Raw genomic sequence first — 17,625 nt, 5'->3', positions numbered from 1 at the left:
GAGCTCAGCTCATTGCTGTTTCTCGACCCATCGTCCGTGCGTTAAGACCTCTATTTCCCGTCGGTGAGCGTACATTGTGAGCCATTCGAATTGTCGACCAATAGATTAGAACTACTGAAACACCAAGCGAGCCTCCCGCCGGAGACATCTTTCGTTTTTTACAATGTGGAGAAGCGAGAGATCAGACACCAAAGCCCACATTATAATCTCACAACGGGAAGATGATACGCAATAGCCATCCACCCAAAATACAAAGGCATCTGCACCACTCCATTCCTCAGCCTAGCGGGAGCCATGGGCTCGATCAAGGCTGTGGCAGTGGCAGTGCGAATGAGCCAATGGCACAACAGCTTTCAAGTTAGGCGTCCATATCAACAGCATGCTCGCTCAATTCATCTTTGAAGGAATTGGGTCATGACTCACATGCCTGGGGCCATTGCAATCTGGAGAAACCATGGAACAGTATTCACAATAACAAGTCCTGAAACCTCAACCAACCAATCATGTCTCCAGAGGAACTGCCAATCTATCGTCGATGCACTCTGCTTGGAGAACCTCTGTCTTCCCGGCTTCGGTAACGGGAGCTAGAGGATTCTTCATCGTGCCTCCTGCGTTTGTCATTTCCTTGCTTGTCTAATCTGTCTTCCCGGTTTGCTTCTAAATTTCGCCTGTCCGAGGGCTTGTCCCTCCTTGACTCCCTGTACTCGTCATCATCTTCATAGGTCTTTAGTCTTGAAGGATGACTATCCTTGTTTACCGATCCAGATTTTGAGTCGCCCTCTTTAACTCTCTGATGCAGAGTAGGATCTGAGGCATGTCGAGAGGCATTTTTGTGACTGTTTGGAGGGCCATCGTATCTGTCATGATTCCATCTTGAATCACTGTCCTTGGGACCCCAGCCTGTGTTTGCGCTTCTCTGTGTGGAACAAACAAATATAAATACCGCTCCATAATACTATACTGACTAAACACTACTCCATATCTGCTTAAATCGAAAAACATGGCCATGGGCACAAGAATACAAATACAGCATGGTAAAACAAGCGAAAATAGAAATGGACAACAATAATAATTTGACAAAGCCAGACACTGAATTGTAATTAGAAACAGTGAATATTCAATTTTGATTGTTGGCCAATAATCAGTTTTGAATCATAAAAATTGAAGGACAAGAAGTTAAACTTGTGCAGAAAATAAGTAGTTCAATGAAAAACAGGACAGTTATCCATCTTATCCATACTTCAAATGTTGGACATTCACAATAAGAATGTTTTGTGAATAGTATATATAGAGGGCAATCATGTTTTCTAACATGCATAAATGTTAATTATCAAAATAACTAATAGTTTTATCATGTTTAATTTAGGAAAAATTCAGTCTAAAATTAAATGAGATGAATATTCTTTCACAGTTTGACGTATCTTTATATACATATATAGGTTTCCAAAAGAATGCTTTCATTGCAATAGAAAACCCAGTTGCAGCATAAGGATTTCCAAAACATAATACTTCAGCATGAAGTAAATCAGCAAAGTACCAAACCTTTTCAGGCTGTCTGGTAGGGGTGGATTTCACCATCGCTGACTTCTATTTCACCCTCAACATACTGTTAGTATCATATATTTCCAAAGGCCGCTAATGCGGACTTAATTTTACTACTAATTGACTCTCTAAATCAAACAAATTCAAACATATAGCTATTAGGAGGAGTTAAATTCAAACCTAAATAATAGCCATAATGGACAAGATTACAATAAAAAACAAACAAAGCCAAACTAATGAAACCAGTCTAAAAAAGAAACCTAATACTCTCGAATTGGATCCTAGCTAACCTTTTCCTGTATGTAACTAAAAATTTATAAAAATATTTAAGCATAGTGAACTTGTCGCAAGAATATACACCGTGAGAAAATATACCTGCTCATCATGAGAAAATTTGCAAGAATCACCAAATTTGCATTCACCCCTTTGAAAGGCACGACATACACCACGTGACTCCCTCTTTTTCTGTCGCTCCTCCTCATCTTCCTCTTCCTTTTTCTTATAGTTACTAACATGATCAACTCTTACGATTCGACCAAGGATCTTTGCCCCATTTAAATTGTCTGCAAGAAAAATGTGGCAGATACAAAGTGGTTAATTGTAGCATGCAAATCACGATCTTTAGAACTAAAACAACTTACCTACAGCAAGAATTGTACTCCTTTGATCCTCATATGCAAGAAAGGCAAAACCTTTTGATTTACCAGTACTCTTGTCTCTCACAAGATTAACATCGACTACCTCCCCATACCTAAAATTTGCAGAATATCAATATTAAAAGAATTTAAAGGCGCTAGAGAATAAAGAAAATTACTGTTGAAGTTTTCAAAGGAACAATGGTGTAGGTGCTTGCACCATTAAGGCATGAGCCTATCAACAGACTTAGCAGACTCATACCAAAGATAATATTGGCTCAGAAAGAAATGATATTTGGTTCAACATCAGATCCATTGATCTCGAAACCTTAGTGTTTAATCATTATGATCTATGAGAATAGGGCATAGTCGCTAACTAAATGCAAATATGAATAATTGAACTGGTAATTGAGAGGAAACAAAAGAATTCATTCACATGAATGTGGATAAGGCATTAGGCATCAGTATGAAGCAAGCAAGGTCAGAACCTGCGCCAAATATAAAAATAGGAACCACAATTGAGTTTGGGGTCCTCTTACTAGCATGTCAAACTTCTAAACAAGCATGAAATTTAAATATTTGCAACCAGTCGAAATAAGAAACATGGCATATACATTCTATTTCGATTTTTGATATGGAAGAGTTCAAGAAAAAAAAGGAAGGATATTATTGATAAGAGTGAATAGACATGCCATTTCTTGAAATCTCTCATTTAGTTCAAAACCATGGTGCATCTATCGTGCATCCTCTTCTAGTTGTACCTACCAGTTCTTTTTTTGGGGTCAATATCAGCAATGCCTTACACCAAAGAAGAGTTCAATCCACTGCTTTATTATCCGGTAATTCACCGGGACACAGTTCAGACTTGGCCGACCTGAATCCTATCCAGAAAGGTGCTCAAAAGGCTTTCAGAATATTGTGTTATAGGTAAAATGTTAGCAGATCTACCTCACTGATCTCATCTATGTAATTACATCCGTAAATCACTTCCTCGTTGATAAAAAAGAAGAAAAGCAGGACATGTCTAGGGCAACAAGATCCAGTTGACCAACTAATTCAAAAAGGTAGTAGGTTCGGACAAGGAGAAGAAGAGGGGCAAGGGAGAAAGACTTACTGGGAAAAGACGGCGAGGAGGTCGCCCTCGGTAAGATCAAAGGGGATGCCACCGATGAATATGTAGGCGGATTCCTTGTATTTAGCGTGCCAGGAGGCCTCCTCCGATATGCCCAACGCCGCCTCGGTGGAGTTGATCTTCTGGGTCCGCTTCACCAGCGTCAAAGGATTCATCCTTTCCTTCTATGCCTAATTACTCGCTCGTCCACGCGCTGCAGTACCCAGCTCGGCCTCTAAGCAAAGACACGTTCAAGTCCTAACAAAAAGGAAAGAAACCCGAGAGGAACGGGTCAATTCGGGCTTTGCCGGTGCGCGAATGAAGAAACTCCGAGACGAGCGCCGCCGGCGAGCCACAGAGAGGAGAGGGAGGTGGTGGATCAGTCGTACCTGATGGATGACTGCATCCAGCGGAGAAAGGGCAGCGGTTCGGCAAAGGCGATGAATCAGGGCCGGACGTCGATTGGGGATAGCGAAAAGGTCATGAAACGAGGATTAGGGTTTACTTCCTTCGGGTTCGGATCAGCGTCGGACATGGAAACCCAAACCCGCAAACCCGATCCGTATCCACTCCACCTGTCAAACCCGACCGGATTAGCCTACGCTGCTTCGTGCCGGATCACCGTTCATCAAATATTCGCGAGTACATATACTTAACACGAACACCCACACGAAGCCCTGGTTCTGCGTGGGCCCCGCGTAGGACGTCGTGGCACTGTCTTTAGTGCGTCCCATGCAAAACTAGGTGGGCCACCACGAGAAAGGAGTCGGGTAGGCCGTGGACGCTGGATCTGACTCACGCAGCTTAATCGGGATTTCCTTTCTTATTTTGGGATGATTAGGAGAAGCTTACAATATTCGCGAGTACATATACTTAACACGAACACCCACACGAAGCCCTGGTTCTGCGTGGGCCCCGCGTAGGACGTCGTGGCACTGTCTTTAGTGCGTCCCATGCAAAACTAGGTGGGCCACCACGAGAAAGGAGTCGGGTAGGCCGTGGACGCTGGATCTGACTCACGCAGCTTAATCGGGATTTCCTTTCTTATTTTGGGATGATTAGGAGAAGCTTACAATATTCGCGAGTACATATACTTAACACGAACACCCACACGAAGCCCTGGTTCTGCGTGGGCCCCGCGTAGGACGTCGTGGCACTGTCTTTAGTGCGTCCCATGCAAAACTAGGTGGGCCACCACGAGAAAGGAGTCGGGTAGGCCGTGGACGCTGGATCTGACTCACGCAGCTTAATCGGGATTTCCTTTCTTATTTTGGGATGATTAGGAGAAGCTTACAATATTCGCGAGTACATATACTTAACACGAACACCCACACGAAGCCCTGGTTCTGCGTGGGCCCCGCGTAGGACGTCGTGGCACTGTCTTTAGTGCGTCCCATGCAAAACTAGGTGGGCCACCACGAGAAAGGAGTCGGGTAGGCCGTGGACGCTGGATCTGACTCACGCAGCTTAATCGGGATTTCCTTTCTTATTTTGGGATGATTAGGAGAAGCTTACAATATTCGCGAGTACATATACTTAACACGAACACCCACACGAAGCCCTGGTTCTGCGTGGGCCCCGCGTAGGACGTCGTGGCACTGTCTTTAGTGCGTCCCATGCAAAACTAGGTGGGCCACCACGAGAAAGGAGTCGGGTAGGCCGTGGACGCTGGATCTGACTCACGCAGCTTAATCGGGATTTCCTTTCTTATTTTGGGATGATTAGGAGAAGCTTACAATTAATTACCTGCCATAGCATTATAATTAATCAAGAAAAGATACGTATTATGGATAATAATTATTGGTTGCTCCTATTAGCGCTCACCGCTCACTGACCTCTTGTACTGAGTTGACAACCAATAAGGGCAAATCGAGCAAGCTTCCTCCTGAGATCCAGAATCTTCCTTCGCCGGTCTCCCTTCTCTTTGTACTCCAATCGAACCACTCGCGCGTGAGGCCGCATTGATCTCCTACCTTTTGGGCCGCGACAACTGTGGGCGCCTATGGGAACTTACCATTCCTCTGCCTCGATTCAGTGGCGGGGTTGATGCGCCTTAGCTTGCTTGGTCGCAACGGGGGACTGAGACTCGCTTGGCCTAAATGGGGCCGATCTGGGGCAGCGGCAGCGGCGGCGGCCCGGAGCCGGGAAATTTCTTGCTCGTGCTCTGTTTCGCCTTCGGATCCTTCGTCGCCCGCTTCTTGCTCGACCGCTTCCTCTATAAGGTTCGGATCTTTCGTTTTCTTTTAGGGTTTTTTGGATAGCGCGAGACAAAAGTAACTCATGTGATGTTTATATGTTTTGATTGTCAGCCTTGTGCTATGAGATTGTTTGGTAAAAAAGCTGTTCTAATGATGAATGATGAGGCCAAATGGTCAAAGGTTGTGAAGTGTTCTGAGTCAATGTGGAAGTTGACCTACTATGTTACTGTCCAAATATGGGTCCTTTCAATCATCAAGCAGGAGCCTTGGTCACTGGATACGAAGGAGTACTTCAAAGGGTGGCCGAATCAAGAAATGAAGTGAGTCCAAAACGGCTTATCTTTTCCTTCACTTTGTTAATGCAAGTTGGTTTTGTATGCTATTAATGAAGTTCATGTTGATATCAATTTGATAACATTGAAATGATACACACTTGATATCAACTTAAAGTTCAGCAAGGGACAACTCAGACTTGGCATGGTTGACCTATGTTGTTGTTTCCTGTCTCATTGTTCTATATTGAGGGATCTAATAAACATGATGATGCAGTGTTCTTGACTTAATCTGTATTAAGCATCTAGACTAATCTGAGCTTAACATAGTATCATCTCTCCAGTTCTTATACCTTTTATTCTTTTTACTATTGATTTTTACCCTCTTTTGATAGGTCTTCTTTGAAGCTTTTCTACATGTGTCAATGTGGATTTTACGTCTACAGCATTGCTGCTCTCATTGCATGGGAAACTCGCAGGAAGGATTTCTCAATAATGATGTCCCATCACGTAGTCACCTCAACATTGATTGGATTTTCTTATATTACCAGGTACCAATTAGAGGTTGCTAGTTATTCCTTTGCGTCTTCTAGACTCTTTTTGTTGCTTTATGTATTGATTTAGCTCTTATGTAAATTTTTATATTCAGCTATGTTCAATTCCTTCTATGAAGGAGATTAAATGAGCCAATGTCTGAAAGATGTCTCCTCTTGACCCATAAACTTCACCACGAGATGATGGATAATAAAACTAAGGTGAGGAACCATCTGACATGATTGATGACTTGAGGAATACACCGCTGTTATAAAACCATGACCCTGACTCGAGGATAGGCATGCCAAGTTCTACTCTTTTCTAATTCTTCTACCCATAACTTTGCCGGGGTTTAGGCTTTGAAGGTTTTACTTTTTCCCACTTCAGAGGAGCAACTCCTATAAACAAGAAGAAAAAGCATGGATTTTGATAATCACACCAATTTTACTCTAGAACTAAACTTGTGGTCCATCGTATAACCAGCCCTCAATTTTGATACAAATAGTATATATGATGTTTAATGATCTGTTTGAGGGCAGATTTTGGCATCTGTGACATACATTGCTCTCGTGAATGATGGCATTGAATTTTCTTCAACAATGCTTCTCATTGGGGCACCTGCCATGTTTTCGTTCAAGCATTGAACTTCTCCTGCATCCCTGCTTTGTCTGGAACGAGAATTCGTCCTCAACCTGCTCTCCGTCATGAAGAGAGATGTGAGAGATCAAGAGCGAAGGCGAGGGAGGAAGGGGTGACAAGCAAAGAGAGAGATCAGGCGGAAGAATCCAGCCAGTGATTTGATTCAACCCCACAAGGGGGATGGATTTATACGGCCTTGGTCCAAGTTAAACCCAAACAACTTAATTAGCCAAATATATAGACTTTTCTTCACACAGAAGGAACTATTAGTAATAACTGTTAGCAAAATTGTGGTGCTGATCTTGTTTTCATATTTCTTGTGTTATTGAGCTGGATGAAGTTTCGTATCTTATCAAAATTAGTCTTCTTTTGCTGCTGTTTGCACTCTTTGAATTTCAAAAGGTACTTTATTTTTTGACCTTACGTTGTCACATGTAAGCTGTCATTTCGTTTGTTATTCTTATGCTTTATCTCCTCCCTGATATCCTAGTGTACTTTTTGGTGATGATTGGTGCTTGAACATAGCACATCACAGTGATAACTATTGTTTTCTAGTTCACATTCATCACTGTTTGTTTTCTGGAAAATTGAAATAGTAGATATTTTACAGTTATCTTTGCATTCAACTTACCATGTGTTTGAAATTTAAGTTTAGCGAGTGATGCCGGTGCCGATTTCCTGTTCTATTAACAATGTTAGGGAGTACCGACCTAATGGATATCGTTATGCAGGTTTTTCCGAATAGGGACTGTAATGCTTGCCCTTCACGATACAAGTGATGTCTTCCTAGAAGCAGCTAAATTGTTCAAATATTCAGAAAAGGAGATGGCAGCTAGCTTGTGCTTTGGACTTTTTGCCTTGTCATGGTTAATTCTGCGATTAGTATACTTCCCCTTCTGGATAATTAAATCCTCTAGGTATTTTTCATCATCAAATGTTCTTAAGTCATTGAGATATCTTCCTTTTCATTTGGCTAATTGTTACAATGATTGCATTTTCAGCTATGAGTGTGTCCAAGCCTTGTCATGGATGGAAAATTTTCCAACCACTTTATATTATATATTCAACACAATGCTTCTTACCCTGCTCGTCTTCCACACCTACTGGTGGAAACTGATATTTGCAATGATTATGAGACAGATGGGTAATAAAGGCCAAGTGGGAGAGGACATCCGATCAGGTAAAATATGTACTCTTTGTAAAATCTTTTTTCGAAGAATTTTGCATATTTAGAAGCTTCTGTTACTGACAACCGAGATAAGCTGATCAGTTGCGTATCCTAGAATTAGTTATTGGCCTAGAAACTATGAGGAAATTTTCCATCGAGAACCAATGAAGGAACTGTTCAGAGAAATAGTTAGACTTGACCTTCAACAGAATTATACCAGAAGTCTTCTATTTTAGAACTGGTTCTTGCTCTCATGCTAATGTTCCAGCATGTCCTCGAACAATTATGACTATGGACTTGAGAGTCATAAGCTTGCCAAGATGTAATTGGTTCTATCTGTCTATCGATGTTATGCTCCCTCTTCGAAAGGTTATGCTATTAGTTAAGCTATTCAAACTTCGCTTGCTCTAATTTTTTTTTCAATTAAGGAACATAGCAAGCTAATTTCTCCAGCATGTAATTGATTTCAGACCTTGACCACTGCTTAGAATCTCTATCAGTGTCTTTAATTAAGGTGCCAAACTTGTTCTTTGTGGAGATATCTTATGCTTTTGAGTTTTGAAGCAATGATTACCATTTCTCCGTGATAAGCAAACTGCTGATCTCCATCCGATCCAATTACAGATTCTGAAGATGGAGATTAAACTCACGTGATCCAGACTTTGCATTGGGAGATGTGATCTATAACAAAAACTATGGTGCAGAATTTTGCGCATTCATTTCTTTTAACTTTATAACCGCAGATCAAGTGCCAACAGATTCTTGTACTCTGTCTACTGCTGATTTAGAGCTTCATCGATTAAAGGCAAAGCCTCCTTGGGACAAAGATGCACCGGTGGTACTGAAGATTTTTGTTCTGCTTGCATGAGGTATATTTTTTGTATAACAAGGTTGCTTCTGAGCTTCCAGATGTAGAAAGATTGTCATCCATGAATATGAAAACAGGAAATATGACAACGCAAAGTTGTTTTCAAGAAACTGATTTGCTATTTATAGCGTTGGCAATTCGTCGGAATTAAGTTGTAAATCAATTTGTGTGCCTGTGGAAGTTGATGGCATGTTTTGACTGGAATTCTCTTTCTATTATAATGGCTTAATTGTTCTTTTTCTGGTATTTGAATTCATCTCACGGGGACGGATCTATAAACCACACTGTTTACGGAAGGCTGAGCACCGCTGGAGGTATCTTCGATGCAATATGAGTTACCAGTCCATTAATTTTGTTTTATCATTCTACCACTGCACACATATCTAACTGTATCATCTCTTCTAAATCTATGTGCGAGTGGATATACATCCATGACCAATTCTCTATCATAATGCACTGTAAATAGTGAGCATAAATGTAATATTTTATTTTAGTCTTATTCATATCTTTCGTACAGGATGTCATTTTTTATTTATTTTTATTATTAATAGAAGTATAAAAAAAATAAAATATATCAATTTACTAATCAAAATAAAAATAAATAAATAAATATAATGATTTTGACATTTGTACATAATTATAATCTCTAATAAGATAATATATGTTTAAAGTAAACATTGATGCATCAATACTTAAAGTAGAACACTAAGAATAATATTTTAAAAATATATATTTTTTATTTTAAAAATAAAAAAATATAAATATATCATTTATCATATTTATAAAATATAAATATCATAAATTATTATTATTATATATATATAATTTATATTTCTATTGGTATGCTATATGTGAAACTCAAACACTCTAATAAGATGAAAATAAAAATATACTATTAACAATAATAAAATTATAAATATCAATTATTTGGGATCGATGAGAGATCGATTACATGGATTAAAAATAAAAATAAAGCTATAAATCTTAATTATTTAAGATCAATATATGGATTAGATAAAAATAATAAAACTATAAATCTCGATTATTTAGGATCCAACGAGACATCAAATTCTCATCATCAGCATTCTTGTGTGCAGCATATACAGGAGTCAGGATATTACAATTATACACAAAATAGCCACCAACATTACTAAATCCCTTTGCATACATACTCCATCAATCATATACATCAATTATTGGTTCCATCGGCTGGCTAATACATAGGGAGTAGGTGGAGCCCGTCGAACCACCATTCAGGTACCGGGCTCGCCAGTGGGCCCCGCGGACAGTGACGCCGCCGAGAGCGCCTCCGTTAGCGCCGTCATCGTCTTCACTTGCATCTCCAGCGCCGCCACGTAGTCGCCCGCCTCCTCCGGGAGGCCCGACGCCGACAGCTTCCGGCACCCGGGCACCAGCCGGCCCAGCACCCGTAGCCGGTCCCTCACTTTCTTCCCCCTCAGCTCGGCCGACACCTGTTGCTGCGGCACCGGCGCCGACGGCCGCGGCTGCCTGCGCCCGCGGCGGATCCTGCCGCCCGCCTTGAGAAGGAGCTTGCGGCGGGGACAGCAGCGGCCGAGTAGGATGGCCCGGCTCCAGCGGGACTGTCCCCGGGCGGTGAGCGCGAGGGCGGAGTCGGCCGCCTCCTTGACGGCGCGCGGCCCCGCGGGGGCACCGCCGGTGGAGCGGAGGGCCTCGAGGAGACGGCGGCCATAGACCTGCTCCTGTGCGGCGGTCCGCCACTTGGTCTCCGCTTGGGCTGTCAGGCCGGGCTTCATCTTCTTCTTCCGAGATCCAGAGGAGGAAGAGGAAGGGGAAGAAGCAGAAGAGGCGATCATCGTGTTAGTGGAGGAGATAAAGTGGGAAGGAAAGAGGGAGGAAATTACGTGTTGATTTGAGGAGACAAAGCGAGGCTTTGATGATGGATGGTGATGCTCTCGGTATTGGTCATAAACCTTTTTTTTTTTTTCTTTTTTTTTTATGCCACTCTATATATTATTTTTAGAGCGGAGAGTGGTCTCCGATAATTGGGTAGCATACCGTGGTTGCACATGTGAATGGACATTAAAGACATTGTTCTTATCATTATGGCCCTTCATATTTAATGTAACAAGTACAAAAGGATTTCGTCAGAGAATAAATTATTCATTATTCATATAAAAACAAATGTTTTACCGGGCAAAACCCTTGAGTTTTTACCAAATAAGGTCCCTTAATTAGTTTTTAGTTAAGAGTGTCTCCTTTTTTTTTTATATTGATTTGATAAAAATATTATTCTCCTCCAATAATTTTGGATAATCATCACTGATGGTGCCTCCCCCATTGTCATCCCACTATAAATCACCACCTCTCTACCTTCGAACTTCGTTACGTCTGTCTCTACTCTACCCATTAACAAGGGTGCTAAAGAAGAGACAATTGTCCGAATCATATATGTATTTTCTTGTAAATTATTATCACATTTATTTTTCGATTCGGAGAGCGGTAAATAAACATAGGAGATTGGAAGCTGATGGATCAACAAATTTTCGTGGGGTGGACCGTGATTGGTAGAGCCCAACTTTTTCTCTCTTTTCTTTTTTAAGGCTAACACTAGTTTTTATATCAAGAGATAATTGACTCCATTGTTTAGCCTTTAGTTGTGGTTGCGTTGCAGTTGGAGAAGGTGATTGGAAGTGAGGTGGGGCCCGATTAGGTGACAAACGTACGTCCATTCGCCAGTAGCTAGTGCCAGTAGGCCATGATTCTTAAAAGTGGTGATGGCTGTTGGTGGTGAATTGGGGGAAATAATGGGTTTAGTCTCTCGGGAGGCAACCATTTCATCCGCCAACACCGGCACTTGCTGCATCATCCGTCGACCCATCAATCAGAATCGAAGTGGAAGTGCCCACCGGCAGATTATGACTTGCTTTCGTCCAATTTTCCGGACGTGGATTTTTCAGTAGGCTTCCATGGGAACCCAGAGGTCCCCACCGGGATTCCTCTACCATTCGATCCGGACAAAGAGAAAAAGAAAAAAAAGAAGAAGATTATTCTGCTCCTGGTTAGTCGAATCATGTTGTTGATGATGGTCGACGTCATATAAAATATTATATTACTTATCTAACAAAGGTGAGGAGATGAGGCAATAAGAAATCTAAGATAATTTTAGAGCGAATTCCAACCTTCCATTTTGGATTTTTTTTTTCTTTCTAGGAAACGCTCCTTTTTCAAAAATTTTCTTCATGAGCGCCACTTTTCTTTTAGTTTCAAAAACACCCTAACAAAACATCTCAAAATAGGCCTCATGATTTACATTGGATCGATCTATAACATGAATCAACCTAGTTATAATATTTTTACAGTAACTCTATTTAAAAACACTATTCCTGATATAAAAGTCAATTTTTTTTTACATATTATTGTTCTCAAATCAATACGAATACCTACCCATTTGACACAATTTATATTTTATTTTGAGTCATTATTTTTCACTATAATATTTTTGTATAAATTAGAGAAACACTATAATCTTATTTAAAAACACGATAACCGATTAAAAAATCAATTTTTTTTTTATTTCTAAACCAATAAAGATACTTATTTGATATCCACAAGGATGATAAGTTGGTTGGTAGTGTGATCACCTGTTATTTTACCCAAAATAAAAATATAAATTTAATTGTTTTAGTTGCCTAATTGTTATTATTGGTTTCTACATGCAAACGCCCCATGCCCCTTCTCCCGGACTAGAGTTTTCTAATTCGTTGCTGCCGGATTAATTTCAAGAAGATGGTAGAAATGCTAGTAGTGATTACCTCTCGTCTTACGAGATTAATTGACTGACTGATGCTTGAGAGTCTGGAGCTGGGATCGACATCCATCGCCCGGGCAAATTCTGCAGGCAGTAGCTGGTTAGATATCTGCAAAGGCATTATATCAACCGCCAAGAACATGCTTTTAATCACTGATACCTTTTTAATGAACTTCATGACGTTTGTACCATCCCAGTGACTCTAGGATCAAGGAACTAAATCTTTGATGCTCCGAGGGCGACTGTCTTCAAAACCTATTCTAATATTCAACTCAGTTTGTCTATCTTTGCATCGACGAGGAGCAAATTTTCTTTCTAGCCTGCAAGTTGATTATTATGAGAGAGCTAAAATGTGATGGAAATTTCAAGGGATAATATATTTAAGCCATTACACTTCAGGAGAAAGGTTCCTCTTTGTCCTCCCTTCCCTGTCTTTAAGCAGAAGCTTTCCTTTCTTTGCTCTACCCAACTCTATTTTCAACCGATTCTGAGCCTATTAGCAACATCCGCACCATGTAATTAAGTAGATGATTTAAAGGTCAGAAAATAGAACCTTCAAATCATTCATCTTCTCATCCATCTTAGACAACGGGTTTTCATGTGACTCGGACACACTGACTTGATGATTACAAATAATGGCAACCTGTTTGACAAAAGATAACTCATCAGTTCAAAGACATTGCTTGTATTCACGACTAAAATGGACAAAACAGGAATGCTGGTACCTCCTTGTTTGCCTGCCAATGCACAGCAATTTTTTTTCTTCTGGAACTGTGCCAATTTTGGTATCTTGATTCAATTGCCATGCATGCCAAAGTGATAAAGATTAAAATAATGATTTTGATTAGTAACTCTTCACTGTTGCAATGTGTTCCTCTCACAGAAGAATCAGGATCAATACAATATTAAATAGAATGGAAAATTCTATTTTGAGAGATAGCAAAGCAATCAAAAGCAGAATAGTACTAGACTGAACACAAATCTCTGTCCAGAGCTGACATTGGTTTTGTAAAAAGAATGAAAATTGTAGGTTTAGAGAAGCACCTTTTAATAAAAGATGTCGCCGTAGAAACATCAAGGTTATTAACACAGTATTAGGTACAAACAGGGATGAAGTAAACCTTATATATGAAAGGATTTTCCCTTTAAAGAAAACATAATGTTAGGGTTCGTCGTTACTGCTGATGACTAAAGTTCTGATAACAACATTCCCGTTGTATAACTCGGTTGATGCAACCATAAACAGCCAATACATCTCTTCGATGCCTGTTCAGCTATGACAGATTCCACTTGCATAAATCAAGTGTATAAGCAGACAGAAATTGTCTGAGTTATCAGGATATACTAAAAAATTAACTTCTGCATATCGGTAGTTAGGTGTAATCTTGCAGCTGAAAGTAATAAACCAGGAAAAAAATCAACTCTGAATAGTCTAGTAATCAACAAGGGAACAGAACAAGTCTGAATAGTCGTTTTGCATGTTAGGACACTTACTGAGCAAATGTTTAGATGCACAGTGTTCATATCTTCCCTGAGGAAAACACTTTTGAAACAAGGTAAGTATGCATCACTGACATCTCAAACTTGCATGGTTCACCAACACCTACCAGAATACCCAAGAGATGATGATGCATAAATGTACTCGCCAAATTCCATATGACAACTAATTTACTTCATGAGTTTCGCATCTTTAAATAGGAGACAGGATTATGAACCTTGACACTAAAGACTAGTCTCTATGTCACCTCAAGAAAATCGTACAGACATCAAGTTTGTTTAGGCATACCTCCACCAAAACATCAAGCCACCAGAATGACATGAAAGCATTCTGGTTTTCAGAAATAGCACAAAATAAACAAATTGTAATTTACGCAAAGCTTGGTTAATCCAATGAAGAAGGGAAAAAATGAGATGCATATACGAAGCAAACAACTCAAATTCGTCTAAATTCATTAGTCAAAATTGTAAATCATATTGTAGAAAAAGCGTTAAACATATAAATGTTTGTTTTCCTCCGTTGCACACGGTAACCACCATAGTAACTTCTTCAAACAACCATTCTATCAGCAAAGAAGCTAACCTTGAAAAGGTTAATATAAATTCAGTTTAATAAACAGATTTGAACCAAGAAAGTCCGCACACCAGAGGGATATAAGTACTCACCAACCAACAACTAATGCCTCCCCGTTGATGGTCAGTTCTCTTTTACTAACATAGTGGTAAAACCATCTGTAACTTCAAAATTCTTCAAAAATCAACACTTAGAACGGCAATCATCCTCATTACAATAAAAATAAATAGAAAAAGATTGGTAGGAAACGCCAGAAACGAACCTCAACTGGAATCGGGATCCAAGAACTGCAAGGAGCTATCATGAGAAAGCTAGGGACCGCCTCGGAGCCTTTTAAAGATGAAGCTAGGGCAACGAATTTTGGCGGGTCTAACGGCTTTGAGGGATTGGATCGCTCAATCCCTGAACGACAGAGGCAAATGTTAGGCTTTCTTGAAAATATGTAAGAATCAGATCCGAATCCTTTACGGCAGCAACCATCTACTAGGGATATGAAGCCGACGAAAATGAGATCGCCGAGCTCTCCAGGTCGATCTCAAAGAGATCGAAGGAGACGGCAGAGGGGGAACCAGCGGGAAACAGGTCTCCAGAGGCGAAGAGCGAGGAGAAGCTTTTCGCTTCCGTTTCCTCCGACCAGCATCAGAAACAGGCGGAAAGATAAGAACCGCGGCAGCGAATCGGTGGCGCCATCGCGGGGAGGGGAGGAGAGAGAATTGATGGGAGGGATTGCACCTTGGGACGGACGCGTTGGCGCGAGGACGGTGCGGGATGGAGAGAGACGAGTACACGCGTATATATCGGGGTGCGGGCGGAAATTTCGGGTGAACCCGACCGCTGAGCTCGTCAAGTCTGCCATTCGCCTTGGCAAGGAATTCTGGACTTTGGTTAAGTAAGATGAAGCATGTTATACGAGGCTTTCGATGCTATACGTGAAGTCAGAATTCGTATTGAAACACCATTCAATATGTCTCGTCCCGAGAGATCGGGATGATACAGTCTGATACTGTTTCGCATGTCCCGAGATGGTGGCCAGTCAGCAGTATTATCCCATCTCTCGAGGATAAGCGACCATGTCGAACCCTCGTACAATAGTATAAAAACTCCTGACCGACATCCGATCAGGGGAAGATACAAAAATAAATAATCAAACCCACAACTGACTTATTCATCGGATGGGTCAAAGTCGGTAATCACCCGACAAATGTTATTTTTGCAGATAAACAACCACCCGCGAGCCATGAGCGTCTCAACCCAGGGGTTATCATCCAGCCTGCAAGCAAGAGTTACCAACCGACCCGAAGACCGACAAACGCCGATAAGCATCTCTTCCCGAGGGCACGGTCACCTCGTCATCCAACTCAATCGATAGGAGGCTTCCGATATCGACCCATGGACCAAGTCGTGATGACTCGTCTATTCACCGATAGGACCTATCAACATGCAACAATGCATTAATCGTTAGAATATCTTGACCGAGAGAAAACATATTGAACTAAATAAGTCAATATCTGAAAGCAAAATAGAGTTTTATTACTCGCCAGATAAAAAAAAATATGATATTTTGTTAAAAAAATTACTATTGAGCTTTTACTAAGGGATGCTTCCTAATTGGTTTTTACATCCGGCATTCTTTTTTCATCAAGTTGATGGAAATACCACTCTATCCTCCATCAATGACCTCATCCACCATCATTGCCCTTTTAATCTTTGTCACCTCCTGTTTCGATCGCAAGTGGTATCACCTATCGAATCTCCTCCTCTTCCCTCGTCGTTTATTACTCATTATTTCATCCATTCCTTCCTCCTCGTTGCCCGAGGGAGATTTGTGTGGATGGGAGAGAAGACAAAAAAGGTGATAGGAATGGACAGGTGGAGATGGAGAAGAAGAAGGAGGAGACGACGATAGACGAACAGTAGAGGTAGAGAAGAGGGAGAAGGTTCGATAATAACATCATTTGAGGCACGAGCAAGGGGCGACGGTGAAGACGATGATGATCGAAAGTGATGGCAATGGCGACAACAACAATTAGAGATGATGAAAGATGAAAAGATATTTTTATCAAATTGATGAGAAATAATGCACCCACGTAAAAATAAATTAAAAAGGCATCACTTGGTAAAAGCCCAATAATGAGAGTTTTTTAAAGTAAAATGCTCTAAAAAAAATTATGCAACAACAAAAACACGATGTGGAATAAAAAGGATTTGCTAAACCATGAAACGAAGAAGATCCAGTGAGCTTCCACTGTTATTGTGTTAATGTTCTATACTGCTTCTACATGTGATCTGTGATTTCAAGCTTTAGATAGGCCATACTTGTAGTTCCAGTAATTTATTAAAAGATTGGTCATGGTCTCGCAAAACCATGTGAAGGTGAGTATGATCAAAGACAAGTTAAATTTTGCAGGACCTGCTCATTTCATTATTGATAGCTGAAATGGTCAAGCATCCACTCATGGTTTGTAATCATGCAGACGTTTGATCAGGTGCTCATAATTATGATAGCAAACGATTCATCCATCCTCCATTCGAGGACACTTGAAGCTACCAATTCATACTGCTTTTTTTGACCTCAAATGTCATCTATCACTGCAAGTGGGAGTTCTTTTGGGTCCTTCCATGGTTTAGGCCTTCATGGAAATAGGAAGGTCGCTTGAAGGGTACGTCTGATGGCCAGCTTTCCTCTTTGAACATGTGTACCCCTTAAATTTGCTCCATGAAAGCACAGCCACCCCCAAAACTCTTTGCAGGGAATGCTGCTACCCTCTCTAACAGTCATCCAGTACAAGCTATATTC

General features: G+C 40.8%; 3 protein-coding genes across 9 annotated transcripts; 1 reads left to right on the top strand and 2 right to left on the bottom strand.

The window, feature by feature from the left end:
• Window positions 1–184: 184 nt before the first annotated feature.
• Window positions 185–3,815, bottom strand: LOC135651496 (zinc finger CCCH domain-containing protein 25-like). Of its 2 annotated transcripts, none has more exons than XM_065171579.1 (5): window positions 3,678–3,815; window positions 3,292–3,546; window positions 2,184–2,293; window positions 1,918–2,105; window positions 185–916 (listed from the first exon to the last, which is right to left on the bottom strand). In XM_065171579.1, the coding sequence occupies exons 2-5, from the start codon at window positions 3,462–3,464 to the stop codon at window positions 527–529; spliced, it is 861 nt and encodes a 286-aa protein (XP_065027651.1). In that variant the 5' UTR covers window positions 3,465–3,546; window positions 3,678–3,815; the 3' UTR covers window positions 185–526. The 2 variants fall into 2 exon arrangements, with proteins under 2 accessions (XP_065027651.1, XP_065027652.1); XM_065171580.1 differs by having other exon boundaries at window positions 3,292–3,502; window positions 3,678–3,749.
• Window positions 3,816–5,077: 1,262 nt separating this feature from the next.
• Window positions 5,078–9,048, top strand: LOC135651495 (ASC1-like protein 3). The gene is made up of 6 exons (XM_065171578.1): window positions 5,078–5,510; window positions 5,598–5,806; window positions 6,154–6,309; window positions 7,663–7,848; window positions 7,933–8,111; window positions 8,724–9,048. Exons 1-6 carry the CDS (start codon window positions 5,388–5,390, stop codon window positions 8,741–8,743), a joined length of 873 nt encoding a protein of 290 aa, XP_065027650.1. The 5' UTR covers window positions 5,078–5,387; the 3' UTR covers window positions 8,744–9,048.
• A 979-nt stretch (window positions 9,049–10,027) lies between these two features.
• Window positions 10,028–15,592, bottom strand: LOC135651882 (transcription factor bHLH147-like). 6 transcript variants are annotated; one of them, XM_065172451.1, is made up of 8 exons: window positions 15,091–15,592; window positions 14,921–15,002; window positions 13,483–13,546; window positions 13,311–13,400; window positions 13,150–13,228; window positions 12,918–13,077; window positions 12,762–12,841; window positions 10,028–10,748 (listed from the first exon to the last, which is right to left on the bottom strand). In XM_065172451.1, exons 7-8 carry the CDS (start codon window positions 12,825–12,827, stop codon window positions 10,221–10,223), a joined length of 594 nt encoding a protein of 197 aa, XP_065028523.1. In that variant the 5' UTR covers window positions 12,828–12,841; window positions 12,918–13,077; window positions 13,150–13,228; window positions 13,311–13,400; window positions 13,483–13,546; window positions 14,921–15,002; window positions 15,091–15,592; the 3' UTR covers window positions 10,028–10,220. The 6 variants fall into 6 exon arrangements, with proteins under 6 accessions (XP_065028523.1, XP_065028524.1, XP_065028525.1 ...); XM_065172452.1 differs by having other exon boundaries at window positions 14,921–14,992; XM_065172453.1 differs by having other exon boundaries at window positions 14,921–14,986.
• Between the last annotated feature and the right edge of the window lie 2,033 nt (window positions 15,593–17,625).

The sequence above is a fragment of the Musa acuminata genome, chromosome BXJ3-10 (genome assembly GCF_036884655.1).
Source record: "Musa acuminata AAA Group cultivar baxijiao chromosome BXJ3-10, Cavendish_Baxijiao_AAA, whole genome shotgun sequence".
Classification (NCBI taxonomy): Eukaryota; Viridiplantae; Streptophyta; class Magnoliopsida; order Zingiberales; family Musaceae; genus Musa; species Musa acuminata.
The sequence above is the reverse complement of the archived record's forward strand: the minus strand, read 5'-3'. Positions and strand labels throughout refer to the sequence as shown.

Coding starts and splice junctions, on each gene's coding strand:
- LOC135651882 (XM_065172450.1), bottom strand. CDS start 12,827: ATGGATGTCGATCCCAGCTCCAGACTCTCAAGCATCAGTCAGTCAATT. Junction 10,749..12,761: donor TTAATCTCGTAAGACGAGAG/GTAATCACTACT, acceptor GGATCTCGGAAG/AAGAAGATGAAGCCCGGCCT.
- LOC135651496 (XM_065171579.1), bottom strand. CDS start 3,464: ATGAATCCTTTGACGCTGGTGAAGCGGACCCAGAAGATCAACTCCACC. Junction 2,294..3,291: donor CTCCTCGCCGTCTTTTCCCA/GTAAGTCTTTCT, acceptor TGCAAATTTTAG/GTATGGGGAGGTAGTCGATG. Junction 917..1,917: donor AATTTTCTCATGATGAGCAG/GTATATTTTCTC, acceptor TGTTCCACACAG/AGAAGCGCAAACACAGGCTG.
- LOC135651495 (XM_065171578.1), top strand. CDS start 5,388: ATGGGGCCGATCTGGGGCAGCGGCAGCGGCGGCGGCCCGGAGCCGGGA. Junction 6,310..7,662: donor GGATTTTCTTATATTACCAG/GTACCAATTAGA, acceptor ATCGTTATGCAG/GTTTTTCCGAATAGGGACTG. Junction 8,112..8,723: donor GGGAGAGGACATCCGATCAG/GTAAAATATGTA, acceptor ATCCAATTACAG/ATTCTGAAGATGGAGATTAA.